The sequence below is a fragment of the Falco cherrug genome, chromosome 4 (genome assembly GCF_023634085.1).
Source record: "Falco cherrug isolate bFalChe1 chromosome 4, bFalChe1.pri, whole genome shotgun sequence".
Lineage (NCBI taxonomy): Eukaryota > Metazoa > Chordata > Aves > Falconiformes > Falconidae > Falco > Falco cherrug.
The window spans coordinates 51,385,809-51,398,967 of record NC_073700.1 but is presented as its reverse complement, the minus strand read 5'-3'; the positions used below and the strand labels follow the sequence as shown (position 1 = coordinate 51,398,967).

Below are 13,159 nucleotides of genomic sequence, written 5' to 3'. Positions count from 1 at the left end.
TCCTATATGGGAAACATGCCCTTTCTTTTTTTCTTTTCCCTTCCCCCTCCTGTGATGCAGGCAGTTGAATTTCTCTCCAAGGCTCTGGACAGCCCTGACATCAAAGCTGTGGATGAAGCAGTGATCTTGCTGCAGGAGATCGGTGAGCTAATGCTGTATCCTGGTGTGGGTGTGATGGAAACATGTTTGCTGTCTAAACATGGGAAGCGAGAGTTGGCACAGGATCCTGTGGGACAGACTGGGCAGGATTGTCCCGAGACAGGGATGGCAGCTGATAGGGACTTCCCAACTGCACATGTTTTGGTGCTATTTTATTTCCCACGCTGCTTTGCTTGAGAAGTGAGGAGAACTTCCCAAGGCTTAAAAAAAATAAAAGTGGTAGGGGGGTGGGATCAGAGAAGGAACGTTGTGGTCTGGAGTTCATAGCTGGGGTTTTGTTGTCACCTGGCTGTTACAGCCTTTTCTTTGGCTTCAGGTCAGTTAGACCTGGGAGGTTCTGGCAGGCGGCTGCAGGCAACTATGCTGTGTGCCTCTTCTGGAGGTTACACCAAATCTTCCGAGCCTGGTAGGCGGGTTCCCCTGACCACCACGTCTGCCCCACTCAGAGCTGATGGATGTGCCCTCGTGGGGGCTCTGTTGCAGGAGTGCTGGACCAGCGAGAAGCCCTCACCACTTTGGGCAAGCGCCTTGCCCAGATCTCCACAGATCCTCGGCTGGCGAAGGCCATAGTCTTGGCATCCATCTACCGTTGCCTCCACCCTCTGCTTGTCATCGTTTCCTGCCTCACCCGGGACCCCTTCAGCAGCAGCCTGCAAAACCGTGCAGAGGTGGACAAGGTGAGAAGCTCTTCCCCGGGGAGGGCAGAAAGCAGGTAGGGAAGGGGCTGACGTGTGTGTCTGTCTCCCAGGCCAAGGCTGTTCTGAGCCGGGAGAGCGGGAGCGATCACCTCGCGTTTGTCAGAGCTGTGGCAGGCTGGGAGGAGGTGCTGAGACGCAGAGACAGTCGTGCCAGGGATAACTACCTGCAGGACTATTACCTGTATGGCCCCAGCCTTCGCTTCATCAATGGTGAGTCTCAGAGTCCGGCTTCTCCCCTCTGTCCCCTGAAAAGGCTGAAGCCCTGGTGAAAGAACGTGGTGCAGAAATGGGGCAGGCCGGGCAGGTGACTGCTGGACTGGGCACGGGTTCGGGCTTTGGCACTCGGGAGCGCGGCTGTAACCCTGCGTGCCAGGGAGGCCATGGGCAGGACAGGTCCTAGCGCCGAGGCTGAGCTCCGAGGCCAGAGCTGGTGCTGACCTGCTGAGGATATTTCATTCAGTGGGGCGAAGGAGAGGGTGGCTCATGCCCTGGGGCTGTCTTCTCCCCGTAGGCCTTGTCAAGCAGTTCTCTGAGAACCTCTATGAAGCCTTCCTGGTGTCGTCCCCGTCTGACTGCACCATGCCATCGTCCGTATGTAACCAGTACAGTGAAGAGGAGGAACTTGTCAAGGGAGTCCTCATGGCTGGGCTCTACCCCAACCTCATCCAGGTACTGGCTCCTCGCTCTGCCATCACTCTCCTGGGCTTGAGGGCGCTGTGGGGAGCACAGGGAAGCGTCGAGGTGCCAGACACACGTGTACTCCCTTGGGAGCCTGTGTCCTAGGCAGGCTGCCTGATTCTGCATGCTGCTCCGGTGCTGTCCCTCACTCCTTGTGAGGAGGGGCCACCCCAGCCTGCACAGGTCGACACTTGGCTTCTTGTAGCTCGGCCTGGGAGCCGTCGAGGTGGCATCTTCCTCTTCCTGCTGCTGCCCCTTGCATGGCATTTTGTGACTGCAAGGTCTGGTCATCCCCATGTATTTACTCTGCTAAGACAGCGGAGCGTCTGGGTGTGGAGGAACATACTTGTCCCTACACATAGTTAGGAGAGAGGGTGGTGGAGAAGGCCAGGCTGCGGGCAGTGCCGGCCGCTTGTGCAGGTGTTTGAGATGCTCCTTTCCTTTCAGGTGAGACAAGGCAAAGTGACCCGTCAAGGGAAGTTCAAACCCAACAGCTACGCGTATCGGACAAAGGCTGGCACTGTTCTGCTCCACAAGTCAACAATCAACAGGTGGGTGATCCAAGCACGTGACCATGGGAGGGTGGGGACCCCACACCATGCACTTCGCAGCACCAGCCGGCTGTGCCGAGTGCCCTGGCTGTGCCGAGTGCCCTGGCGCTGCCTCCGACACGTGCCCCAGTGCCAGTCTACAGCACGTCCTGCCTGCGGTTGATAAGGCTGTTCCCTGTGCAGGGAGGCATCCAAGCTGTACAGCCGCTGGCTGACGTACTTCATGGCAGTGAAGTCCAACGGCGGGGTGTTTGTGCGGGACTCCTCCCAGGTCCACCCGCTGGCCGTGCTCCTCATGACCGACACGGATATCCATGTCCGAGGTGAGTGTTGCAGCAGCTGCAGGGCCGATGTACCCACCTGCGCATCCTCTCATGCCGCTGCGGGCTGCTCTGGCCGCGCCTGACACCCCAGGCACCCCGCTCCTACCGCTGTCCCCCTGATCCCTACATCTTTTCTCGGCCGGCTGTCTTCCCCTGCTTTCTCAGCCTCTTGCTTTGTGCTGGGTGTTGCTGCAGCGGGGCCGCGAAGGCGATGATTTGTGAGCTGCTCCCGGCTGTAGCTGCCAGGGGGGCGCAGGCAGAGCTGCTGCTGGGGGCTCGTCCCTGAGGAGCTGGGCTGGTCTGCAGCCTGGCCGGGGTGCGGGAGGAGGGAGCCCTTCTCCCTGCGGCTGTGTCACTTTAGCCTGTGGGGTTTTGGAGGTGCTGCAGCTGGTCTCGAGCTGAGGGGGGCTGTGCCGTCAGTCGCCCGCTGTGGGGGGATCCCGGTATGAGGGATCAGGGAGCTGCCTGACCCGTGGGAGCCATTTCCCCTGGTTGAGTCCCTGGACTCTGGGCTAAAATGAGTGCGGGGAGGACCCGCGCCGCCCCTGGTAAGGGTGGTGGAGAGGGCAAGTGGCCAGCGCAGGCTGGGACAGGTCAGAATCACAGAATGGTCAGGCTTGGAAGGGACCTCTGGAGACCATCTAGGCCAACCCCCTGCTGAGGCAGGTTCTCTTGGAGCATCCAGGTGGGGTTAGAATGTCTCCGGAGAAGGTCAGCACCATTCCTGTTTCTCACCTCCTCTCTTCTTCCCACTAAGATGATGGCTGGCGAGCAACGGTCTCCCTGACAGACAGTGATCTCCTGGTGCTGGAGGGAGACTCCTACACCATCCGCCTCCTGCGTGATTTCCGTGTGTCGCTCTCCAAGATGGTGGAGACGTGCCTGTGCTACGAGATGGCAGCCATCCCTGGGGACCTGCACCACCAGCACAGCCAGCTGCTCGACATCCTGGTGGATCTGCTCAAAGGCCCTCCTGGCAGCTTTGGCGCTTAGGCAGAGCTGGAGGATTGTGTGGGGACTTGTAATTTGTATAAAGATGTTCACAAATGTTTATTTAAATAAAGTTCTATTTATCCCTTGTGAAGTCATCTCTCTCCATCCTAGAAGATTAATGTTGTCTGAATCTCCTGCTGTCGGCTCCGTGCATGGTCACCGCGTAGGAAGAGCCAGCGCAGTACCACCTGGAATGGACTGGACGTGCCGATGGACCCTGCCGCGAGCTCCGTGGACACCCACCTCCTCTGCTCGTACCAGCGCCAGTCCCTGAACTGGAAAGCAAGGACGCAGCTGCTGCGGTCGCCCCCTGCCCCATCCCCACAGGGCTGGGCGGGAGCAGCTCTGGCGCGGGAGCTGCCGCCGGCTCGCCAGGAGGACGGACGTCTTGGCTCGTGGCTGTGCCTGCTCCAGCGGCCGGGCCGAGTGTGGATCCGGCGCCTGGTGCAGGGCGGTGATCCTTGTCTTCACGCTCCCCGCTGCGCTGCGTTGCCCTCAGGACCTCGTCGAGGGGAGGAAGCCCTGAAGGTGCCAGACAGAGGTGACGAGGTGCCATTCCATGCGGGATCTCCGAGCCTCACTGGGGCCCTGCCACCCCACAGCGCGATTGCAGTGGCGTTACTAGTGTGAGATGTGACTTGTTCCTAATCCGCCTGTACTTTCTGTCCTCTTGCGTTGTTTTGGGGTTTTTTTTGGTTCATTTGTTTTTTTTATGAATTTCTTGTTCTCCCTACGTCAAGGAGGCCGGATCCCTGTAACTTGTGCAACACAGGACGTGATTGTAGATGCCAGTCGGCCTGTGAGCGCTTTCTCCTGCAGGAAGCCAGGAGCATAGGCATAAAATTCTTTGTTTTCTATGAACAGGGACCATATTTCTGTGGAAGGAGGATTGTGACAGGCACAGCACTAAATGAGAAACCTGGAGTTTAATCCCAGTTTTGCCTTGGATTCCCTGTCGAATGAAGACAGTGACCTACCTCACAGGGCTGTTGTGAGGCTTCGTTGGTGTTTGTAACGCATGTGGCCTCGGGCGGACGGTGCGGGAGGGAGCGAGCACTTCACACTCGGTTTGCAGCGGGGGCTGCTGGAGGGGAGGCGGCGGCTGCTTTCCCCAGCAGCTCCGGGGAAGGCGGCCACAGGGCCTGGGATCGTTTGTTTTTATTCACCATTTCTTATGCTCTTTGTATCTAAATCAGGGCGAGGGCTGAGGCTGCCCAGCCGTGCTGTGCTGGGGGATGGAAGCGGCCCAAAGACGGCAGCGGGGCGCGGGCGCGAGGAGGGGAGTGAGGGCTGAGGAGTTCCTGCCCTGCAGCGTCGCCCTGCGCTGGGACGGAGCCGCCTGTGGCGGGGGCCGCGGCTGCGTTCTCCCGCTGTTCTCTCCCAGGATTTAATTTACTCATCGCGGGCTTGCGGGAGCTGGGGCCTGTGCCATCGGAGCTGGCAGACTGCAGCGGGGCCCTGTGAGAGCCCCGCAGCACCAGTGGCTGTGGGCGAGAAGCACAAGGGCGGGGGGCTGGTGGCCAGCTTGGGGGACTGGGCTGGGGGTGCCCAGGAGCCCCCAGCCCCGCTGCGCCGGGCTGGGGTGGATGCACCAGCGGGGGGCCCTTGGGCTCCTGCTGCCTGTGTTCACTCGGAACTTTTCATCTTCATTTCACTTGCTTGAGGTTGTCACTATTATTTGACCAGTGTTTGTTTCTTTTGGCCTGTATAATGGGCAGTATGGTTTTCCCTTCCAGCAGGTTTAAAAAAAAAAAAAAAAAGAAAAAGAAAAAAAAAAAAAAAGACTAAGCTATTGTCTAAATGGTTCAGAACTAGTGTGATATTGGGATACTTCAGTGGCTGTTATGTGATACTGGATCTTTTTACAACATAGATTAAAGACAATAAAAAGGGATAGAGTAGTAACTGCCTCTGTCCTCTTCATTCTTTTTTTTCTGTCTTTATTTTTTTTCCAGCTTGTTTTCTTGCTCCTTTTCCTGGGATGGGACAGCAGCGGTGGCGGCTTTTCCTCTGCTGGGAGAAGCCTTCACTGCCCAGCTGAAGGGTCTTGGGGTCTGTGTGTGTGTGTGTACCCTGGACACCCCCAGCTGCCAGGGGTGCCTGGGGTCCCTCAGCCTGTCCCGGTGCTGCGGGGGCTCCCGGGGGGGTGGGGGAAGTGCAGGGGGCCTGGGCGCAGGCAGGGGGGCTGGGGAAGGCGCGCTGTGAGCTCCCCCAGGTACAAAACCTTCCTTATTATTTGTTAAGTGGGGGCACCTGCCACGGGGAGGGGTTGGCTCCGGGGTCTCGCTGTAGCCACAGCCATGTCCGGGCCCCTGCGCTGGCCATGGAGCCAGGCTCGGCTCCCAGAGGAGGCAGGGGCGTGGGCAGAGGGGAGAAACGGCTGCGTGGGTGCCCAGGGGGGTGGCGGTGGGTGCCAGGTGCCAGCCAAGCCCCCCATTGCCCTGGGAGCCCAGGGTCTGAGGAGCAAAGCCCAGGAATGGGGCATCTTCCCATGGCTGAGGGCATCAGAGACGACAAAGTCCCTCACCCCCTTCTCCATGGCTTCTCTGCCCCACAGGTGCCTCCGGCTGTGCCAGCGCCCCCCGCCCGGCCATCCCGCCCCCCACAAACTGAGGCCCAAGCAGAGGAGGAACATCTAGAAGCTTTATTTCAACCCTTTACAATAGTAAGAATCACAACATCAAGTCGGGAAATGCTGCTAAGGGGACGACGGCCACAGCCCCGCGTGGGAGGGCGACAGAAAGGCAGAAGCAAACCGGTAGGGATCCACTGCGGGGCGGGAGGGGTCTGCCCGGCCCCCCACCCCCCCGAGCTGTTGTCTGGGCCCTTACACCCAGCACTAACCCCCCGGCCCAGCCCCCCCTCCCTCCCCTCAGCACCACCCCACCGCGTACAGGGCCAGCAGTGGCCCTCACCCCCCGTGCGCCCGCTGCCGCGGAGGGGAGGGTGCTGCTGCCGAGTAACCCCGTGACACAAAAATAATACTACTAGTAGTAATACGTCACATTTAAAGAACACTTTACACACTGCTCGCTCCTCACAACAGCCCGGTGAGGTAAGTAGTAGCGTCCCCACCTCGGCGATGGGGGAGCTGAGGCAGGGAGGGTAAATGACTTCCTGAGAGCACAGAAGGAGCCAAGAGCCGGGTCAGCCTGGTGGGCCCTGCACCCCCAGCCACACCGGCCACTCAGGTCCGACCCCCCCCCCTCATGTCCACCACTGCGCCTTTACCGGTGGTACCTACGTCAGGGGTAACCGAAGCTGCGGGCAGTGCTGAGCGCTGGGGTGGGACGGTCACGACGGATGCAAGGCAGGAGCCTCGTGTCTGCTCTGACGCGTGACACCGGCTGGCGGCCAGCAAGACTCGAGCACGGGAGATGGGAAAGGCGCCTGCGGGCTCTAGCGGGGTGTCGGGCGGTGAGGAGGGACAGATGGAGCAGCTCCCGCTGCTGCCTCCCGAGCAGTTCCCTCCAACCCTGCTCACAGGCCGCCCGGGCCGGGAGGGCCGTCGGGTGACAATTGCTCCTGAGCCTGGGGGCTGCTGCCCCCCGCCAGCTGCGGCTTCTGCAGGGCCAGCACCGGCTCAGGAGGGGCTCGGCCAGTCCCCCCCTCCCCATCCAGCCACCCCCGAGGATGTTACTGACATCAAGCTCCTGCCACAGTTCAAGAAAACTAGAAATTCTGCCTAAACAACACAAACACACAAGGGTCCTACAGCCCCACTCACACACCGATGCTACATGGGGGACAGCGGTGAGGGTCAGCGTAGAAAACTACATTCACTTTGCTGCAGGGCTCTGACCCAGGGCAGGCACGTGCCAGGCAGCGACGCCACCATGGCTCCCGCCTCCTGCTCCTCTGGCCTCAAGCCCACAAACTTGGTTACTTGAATGTACCTTAACTATAAAAAGCCCCAAAGTAACTGCATATGCCACTGATGTGCAGGGAACCACCCCAGCTGAGCAGCCCGGGCAGTGGGGACACCCTCCTGCCTGCGATGCTGGGGTCCTGGGGGGACCCCGCGAGGGCCGGGCAGGGGCTCCCAGCCAGCCCTCCCCGCCGCACCGCAGCCCCACCGCTGCCTGTGCTGCCTGCTCCGCGCCTGAGCCCCTCAGGCCCCTCCAAGCCAACGCTCACCCTGACCGCGACCTTGGGGACTCAGGAAAGGTCTTTGCTGAGCACCTTGCCCGAGGCAGGCGCAGGCTCCGGCACGGAGCACCGGTGCCTGTGCTCCGGCATGTGCCGCAGCCAGCGGCGACCAAGACCACCAGCGCCTGCCTGCTCCCCTCTCCCCGAATCCATGCCCTGACCCCCCCGCACCCCACGCTGCCGCCCCCAGCGCAGTCACGCAAAGTGCAGCTCCAGAGGAAGCCAGGACCCACAGGAGGCATCTCAGGACACAAGCGTGTACATTCAAGTCGCATCCAATTCAGACCACAACTCTTCTGCCCCCGCCCCCCGCCCCCCCCAAGAGAATCCGCTACCTCTAGCCCTAGGCGAAGCCAAAGGCGACCACGGCTCCTTCCCCTGCTCTGCCCGGCTGGGCGAGCGCTCGGCCAGCTCGCAGCTCCGCAGCCTCCACTTAAGGTCTCAGCACTAACCAGCTCACTCCCACTCTCCAGATAGGAAACTAAAATCATTTTCACCACACATGGATCTCTTCCCAGGCTAGCAATATGTACAGCCGTTTCCTTAAAATAAAAAAAGAAAATCCATATTAAAACTGAAGCTGTCCTAGAAAAAAACACACCAAACGAGTGTATCTGGATTTAGTTTGTCAGCTAAACACAGGCACAACAAGTGTTAGAGAAAGTGGCACAGAAGCGCGGGGCGGCTGGTCCGTGGTCAGCCGAGCTGCCCGACGGGCTGGGAAGGTATGGGCACGGTCAGACGGGCCTGGCCACCACCGCCGCCGCGGGAGCCCCGGCTGGGGCTGCCGCACAGTCAGTACGTCACATCAAAGCAGTGCAGGAGGAGAAGGTGGTGTCGCTGTCCCTTTGCAGGGCATCAGGGGTTTGCTTTCTTTTTGCCCTTTTTTTTTTTTTTTTTGCAGTCTCAGAAGATAAAGTGCAATTTTGCCACTTGCCTTCCCTCCTGCAGCGCCTGAACCACGAGCCGGCTGCCTCCCGCTGCCCGGGCATCGCACCCCCCGGCAGGGCAGCGAGAGGAACTCGACATTTCAGCTTCCCTTTCCTCTTTGGTTAACCACAGCCACTGCCGGACCTGCCATCCCTGCCTCGACCTACAGCCGCTCACCAGCACGACTGCGGGCAGGGACACGGGGCCCCACACCGCAGACCCTCTGCACAGCACCTGCCTGCCCCCCGCCGCCATCCTGCCTGCCCTCACCCGCAGCGGCTCCACAGCACAGCTTGGGATCACCCAGCCCCTGCCTTCTCCTGAGGCCGTCAGCCTGCTCTCCTCTCGGTCTCCTCCGAACTTCCCCTCAATTCAAGTGCTGGAAAAAAAACCAGACCAAAACCAACCGCAAGATTGACAAGATCAAACTGGTGTTTAGAATTTAGCAGTAAGAGAAAGAAGGAAGCGTCAGCGAAAGGGCAGTGATATATACCGGAGGGCGGCATGCAGGTGAACGGGTGGTCGGAGGCAGCACCATGGGACCGGCCGGAGTGCTCCCGAGCATCCCAACACAGCTCGGCTCTTTTAAGAAATGAGGTTTCTGAGCCCAGCCCAGAGCCCAGGGCAGGAGGGCAGCTTCGGCCCCCTCCCCAGCTCTGGCCTTCCCCTCCGCAGAGCTGGCCAGGTTCGTGCCAGCCGGTGCGGGGTGGCGCGGCAGCAGGGATGGCCGAGGCCACTCAGCACACACAGCACCAGGGCAGGGAGCGACCTGGTTTGGGATCAGGGGGATGTGGCATGGAAGGGAGAGGTGGGGAGGAAGAAGAGGAGAAGGAGAAGGAGGAGGAGGAGGAGCAGGAGGAAGAGGAAGGGAAGCACTGGGAGTTTTCTAGGGTATATATAACCGCCCCTTTCAGGTGCAAATCTGCATTGCTTATTTAAATTTGTATTCAGAGGAAAAAGCACTTATGAAACTAGCAGACGACTTTGATGCAAACTAGTACATTTTAATGCCATTTTATTAGAAATCATGCAAACTTTAATATAAAAAATACAAGTGCAATAAGAATCTTTGTGTGTAAATACAGATTCCGGGTTATCGTGTCATTGTCAGCTTCCCAAAGAAATATTCCCACAAGCATGAGAAGCTGCAGGCTTCCCTCTGTCCCCTCCTTGAACAACCCCCCTTAGCACATGCCTGGTTCAGTTCGCTTTGATCCCAGTGTTTCGTTATTCCGCCTTTTTTTTTTTCTTTAAATTAGTTTGACGACCCAAGAACACTTTTTTTTTTTAAATTTATTTACATTTCATTTCTTTAGTGTCATTTGCAACATGAAACGAGGAGCTCGCACCTCAGAGAGTAGGTAAATCTCCTTCCTAGTCAGAGCTGCAACTCCCCGGCATTAGAAACCTGCCTCCCCTGCCCCAGCCAAGGGCTCTGGCCTCCCTCCCAGCCCTCCACAGACCTTCTGCGACCCCTGCCTCACGCCCCGATGAGAGATGCCCTTTCCCTGCTTCCCCACCTCGGCCTCCCACCATACCTGCTCGGCCTGACAATACAGTTTCCCACACATCAGCCTCTGTTAAAACCACACACACGCACGCCACAGACCTGCTTTTGCCTCGGAACTCACGGCCTGCGTCAACCTGCAACTCCACCACGAAAGCAGCCTCCTGCCTTTCCTCCAGACCTCAGGCCCTAGCCAAAAAAGATCAGTCCCAGGGCTTTGGCTGCAGTTAATAAATAAACCGCCTTTGCCTTGCTAATGCGCCAAAGGTGCTAGGCATGCTCCAGGGCTGGCGGTTTGGCCCTACAGGAGGTTTTACCAGCATCGATTCAACACGTCTCGCTGCAGTCAACACAGGCTTCGTCTATCTGTTACAGCAAGTTCTCCTTTAACACATTCTTGTGCCTTTCGTTTCAGACATGGCTTAATCCCATGAATTTGCTCCATCGTTTTAAAATATTAAAAAAACCCCAAAAACAAAACAACAACAAAAAAAGTTACAATTGCTGGATATGTCAATAAGAAGCCAGCACTGCAGCAGCAGTTAATGTCTCTACTCTCCTACGGTTAGGAAAAGAAGGAAAGAGATAAGGAAACTTAGCATGGGTTTGTAGCACAATAAATCATCAAACACATTGTCACAAAGAATAAAAGGTTAAAGTCAACAGTTAAAACAGCCTAACGTGTGTGTATAATATATATCATCATCAAACAGGATCAGCGGAAACTGAAGCAGCAAAGAGGAAAAGGTTTGTTGGTGGTTTTTTTTTTTTTCTCTCTTAAAAAAAAAAAAAAAAAAAAGACAGAAAGAAAGATCACAGCTTATCCCTATCAACTCTGGCCTGGCTTCAGCCACCAGCAGCATAGGCATGCTCCTCCCCAGCCCCCGCCGCCCAGGCCCTGTGGGAGCCCCCGGGTGCCCATCCCCGCACACGACATTAACGCTCACTCTAGCATCCCCCTAAAAGCCAAAGGGACGAGGCGCGGAGAGGGAGGGAAACCTTTTCCAGCCAAGAAGGGACCACCAGAAGCCTGGCACGCTCGGGCAGGGGCGAGCCTCCAGGGTGCTTCGAGAAGTCAGCGCAGCCGAAAGGGACGCTAGCCCTGCTAAACGCTGTCCCCTTCCCACCTGAAGCCAGACGCCGGGTTAAGAGAGCCAAGCTGCGTTACTCTGGGGGGGGGTGGGGGGGGGGGGGGACGGGGCTGGGAAGGGTCACAAGCCTTGCTGAGAAAGCGCTGCAAGGGGCGCTGGCTGTTGCAGCGGTGACAAGGAGGCGACTGAGCCCAGGCTCTCGCTGACGGATGTGCTACGCCGGGGGGAAGTGCTGCTGGGAGGGTTGAGGGGTTTGGAGACGACGATTTCTGCTCCGTGGTCTGTGCGAGCCTTGGCCTTCTCACGGAACATCAGCTTGTGAGATTCAATCTGCAGCGACACAAGGGCAGGTGAGAAGGGGAAGGGCAGGAGGAGGAAAGAGGAGAGGGGACAGGAGGGGAATGGAAGACGATACCATAATGTCATCATTAGATGCCTGGAAAATAAAAGGCAATTTTCTGAATTAAACAAAGGTCAAAAAACCCCCCCCTACAGACATCGATACAGACAGTTCAACATCCAGCTTACAGCGGTGTGACCAGTGCCCAGGGGCGGCTGCTCTGCCCTGCTGCAGTGCTCTCCCCACCCCACCCGGCAGCGTGCGTAGAGAGAAGGCGCAGGCACTTACTTGTTTCTTGTATCTGAGTCTCGAAGCTCTGAATTTCCCTTTGGTCACCACCACTCAGGGCAGTGGGCACTGCCGGCCCTACGCCATTCTCCCGCATCTCACTGCCTGCCTGGGCCGCTGTCACCTCTCCGTTCTGAGGGGCTGGCGGGAGCTGCGCTGGCTCCGCGCTCCCCTCAGCCTACAATGAGACAACGGGGTGGGGAGGACGACAGCACGAGTCAATAGAAGATGGGGGTGCGGGGTGGGGGGGTGAAGTGCGGGTTCCCGGAGTCCCCTCCGCCCTCCCCAGCTGCCGAGGCACACGCAGGGACGAGGCGGCGCTCGGAAGTGGGAAGCAGCCCCTCTGCTCCCTGGGAAGCCGCCATCCTGACCAGCCTTCCAGCCTCTCAGGGCACTTCGTCCCTGCAGCACCATCGGCCCCGCGCCGCTGCCCGCCAGCTCGGCCGAGCGCAGGGTCTGGAGCTCAGCACCCGCTGCCCAAACCAGCCTGCAGTGCCGCAGTGCCACAGCACAGCCGTGGCAAAGGCAGACCAAGGCAGGCCGACAGGACTAACGCCCAGCGCTACAGGGGCAAAAGCAAGCGGGTGCTTTGGGTACGTGACAGCAAAGCAGCCTCCCTTCTCTGGGGACACAGTTGTACACCAGACCCCAGCGACGCACGGTGGATCCCAAAACAGAAAGGCCAAGCCTGCACTAAGGGCCCCGTCTTCACTTGACACAGGCCTACGAACTGGGAGTGCAGTCTTCAGAGAAGACCCTGTCCTGGTCTGTTCTCCTACCATAGCTGGTCATCCCACCTGGACCACCAGCTGCTACCGGCCTTGGAGAAGAGCGAAGTCCTACTGCTGTTAGAGAAGAGGCTAGTAACGCTGGCAGGAGCCTGCTGAGAGTGATGCAGAGGTGCCTGGAAAGACACTCAGACACCCCCAAGGCTGCAGGGCGTGGCAAGCAGAGAAGATGTCACGTTGGACCAGCCCAGATCTGGGATGGAGCAACTTACCCAGCCAGGACATCATCCCCCTGCTGGTATGTTCAGTAGGGAGGAGGTGGCACCCCCCAGTCCAAAGGGGCTCTGCTCTGACCCTGTGCCCTTGCCCTGTGGCCACCGGGGACTGCCTTGGGACCTTCTTGCTCAACTGCCTGGCCTTCCTCGCGGGGTCCCAGCCGTGAACCGACAGCAGCACTGACCTCCAGGTGCTGTCCCAGGAACCACAGGGACCTGGATGATCCCCAGCCCTCGGTGGAGGGGAGCTGAGCCAGAGCAGCCAGCCCTTCACCAGGTGGGTGCCAGCCCTGACACGCCACCTGCCCCTGCTCCAACGGCATTTGTGGGGTGCGACAGGGAGGGGATCCAGTCTCTGCATTGCCAGGCTAAATATTAGAGCCCCCCCAAATACTGGATGAGAGTGCTATTGACAAAAGGCTCTTTGCACCTATGGAGATGGGGGGAAA

The 13,159-nt window shown here is 58.7% G+C and overlaps 2 protein-coding genes across 23 annotated transcripts in view; one reads left to right on the top strand and one right to left on the bottom strand.

Moving 5' to 3' along the window:
- Positions 1–3,493, top strand: part of DHX30 (DExH-box helicase 30) — a 34,145-nt gene extending 30,652 nt beyond the window's left edge. For all 6 annotated transcript variants that reach the window (XM_055706820.1, XM_055706821.1, XM_014282529.3 and 3 more), the window contains 7 exons: positions 61–142; positions 643–836; positions 908–1,067; positions 1,369–1,526; positions 1,983–2,086; positions 2,270–2,409; positions 3,167–3,493. In XM_055706820.1, the coding sequence (XP_055562795.1) occupies positions 61–142; positions 643–836; positions 908–1,067; positions 1,369–1,526; positions 1,983–2,086; positions 2,270–2,409; positions 3,167–3,402 (1,074 nt within the window). In that variant the 3' untranslated portion in view covers positions 3,403–3,493. The remainder of the gene's footprint in view (positions 1–60; positions 143–642; positions 837–907; positions 1,068–1,368; positions 1,527–1,982; positions 2,087–2,269; positions 2,410–3,166) is intronic.
- Positions 3,494–6,031: 2,538 nt separating this feature from the next.
- Positions 6,032–13,159, bottom strand: part of MAP4 (microtubule associated protein 4) — a 139,970-nt gene continuing 132,842 nt past the window's right edge. For 10 of the 17 annotated variants that reach the window (XM_055706799.1, XM_055706806.1, XM_055706808.1 and 7 more), the window contains one exon: positions 6,032–11,409. In XM_055706799.1, the coding sequence (XP_055562774.1) occupies positions 11,200–11,409 (210 nt within the window). In that variant the 3' untranslated portion in view covers positions 6,032–11,199. Of the gene's footprint in view, positions 11,410–11,494; positions 11,516–11,707; positions 11,886–13,159 lie in introns of all 17 variants that reach the window. The other 7 variants (XM_055706803.1, XM_055706812.1, XM_055706813.1 and 4 more) reach the window with 4 other exon arrangements.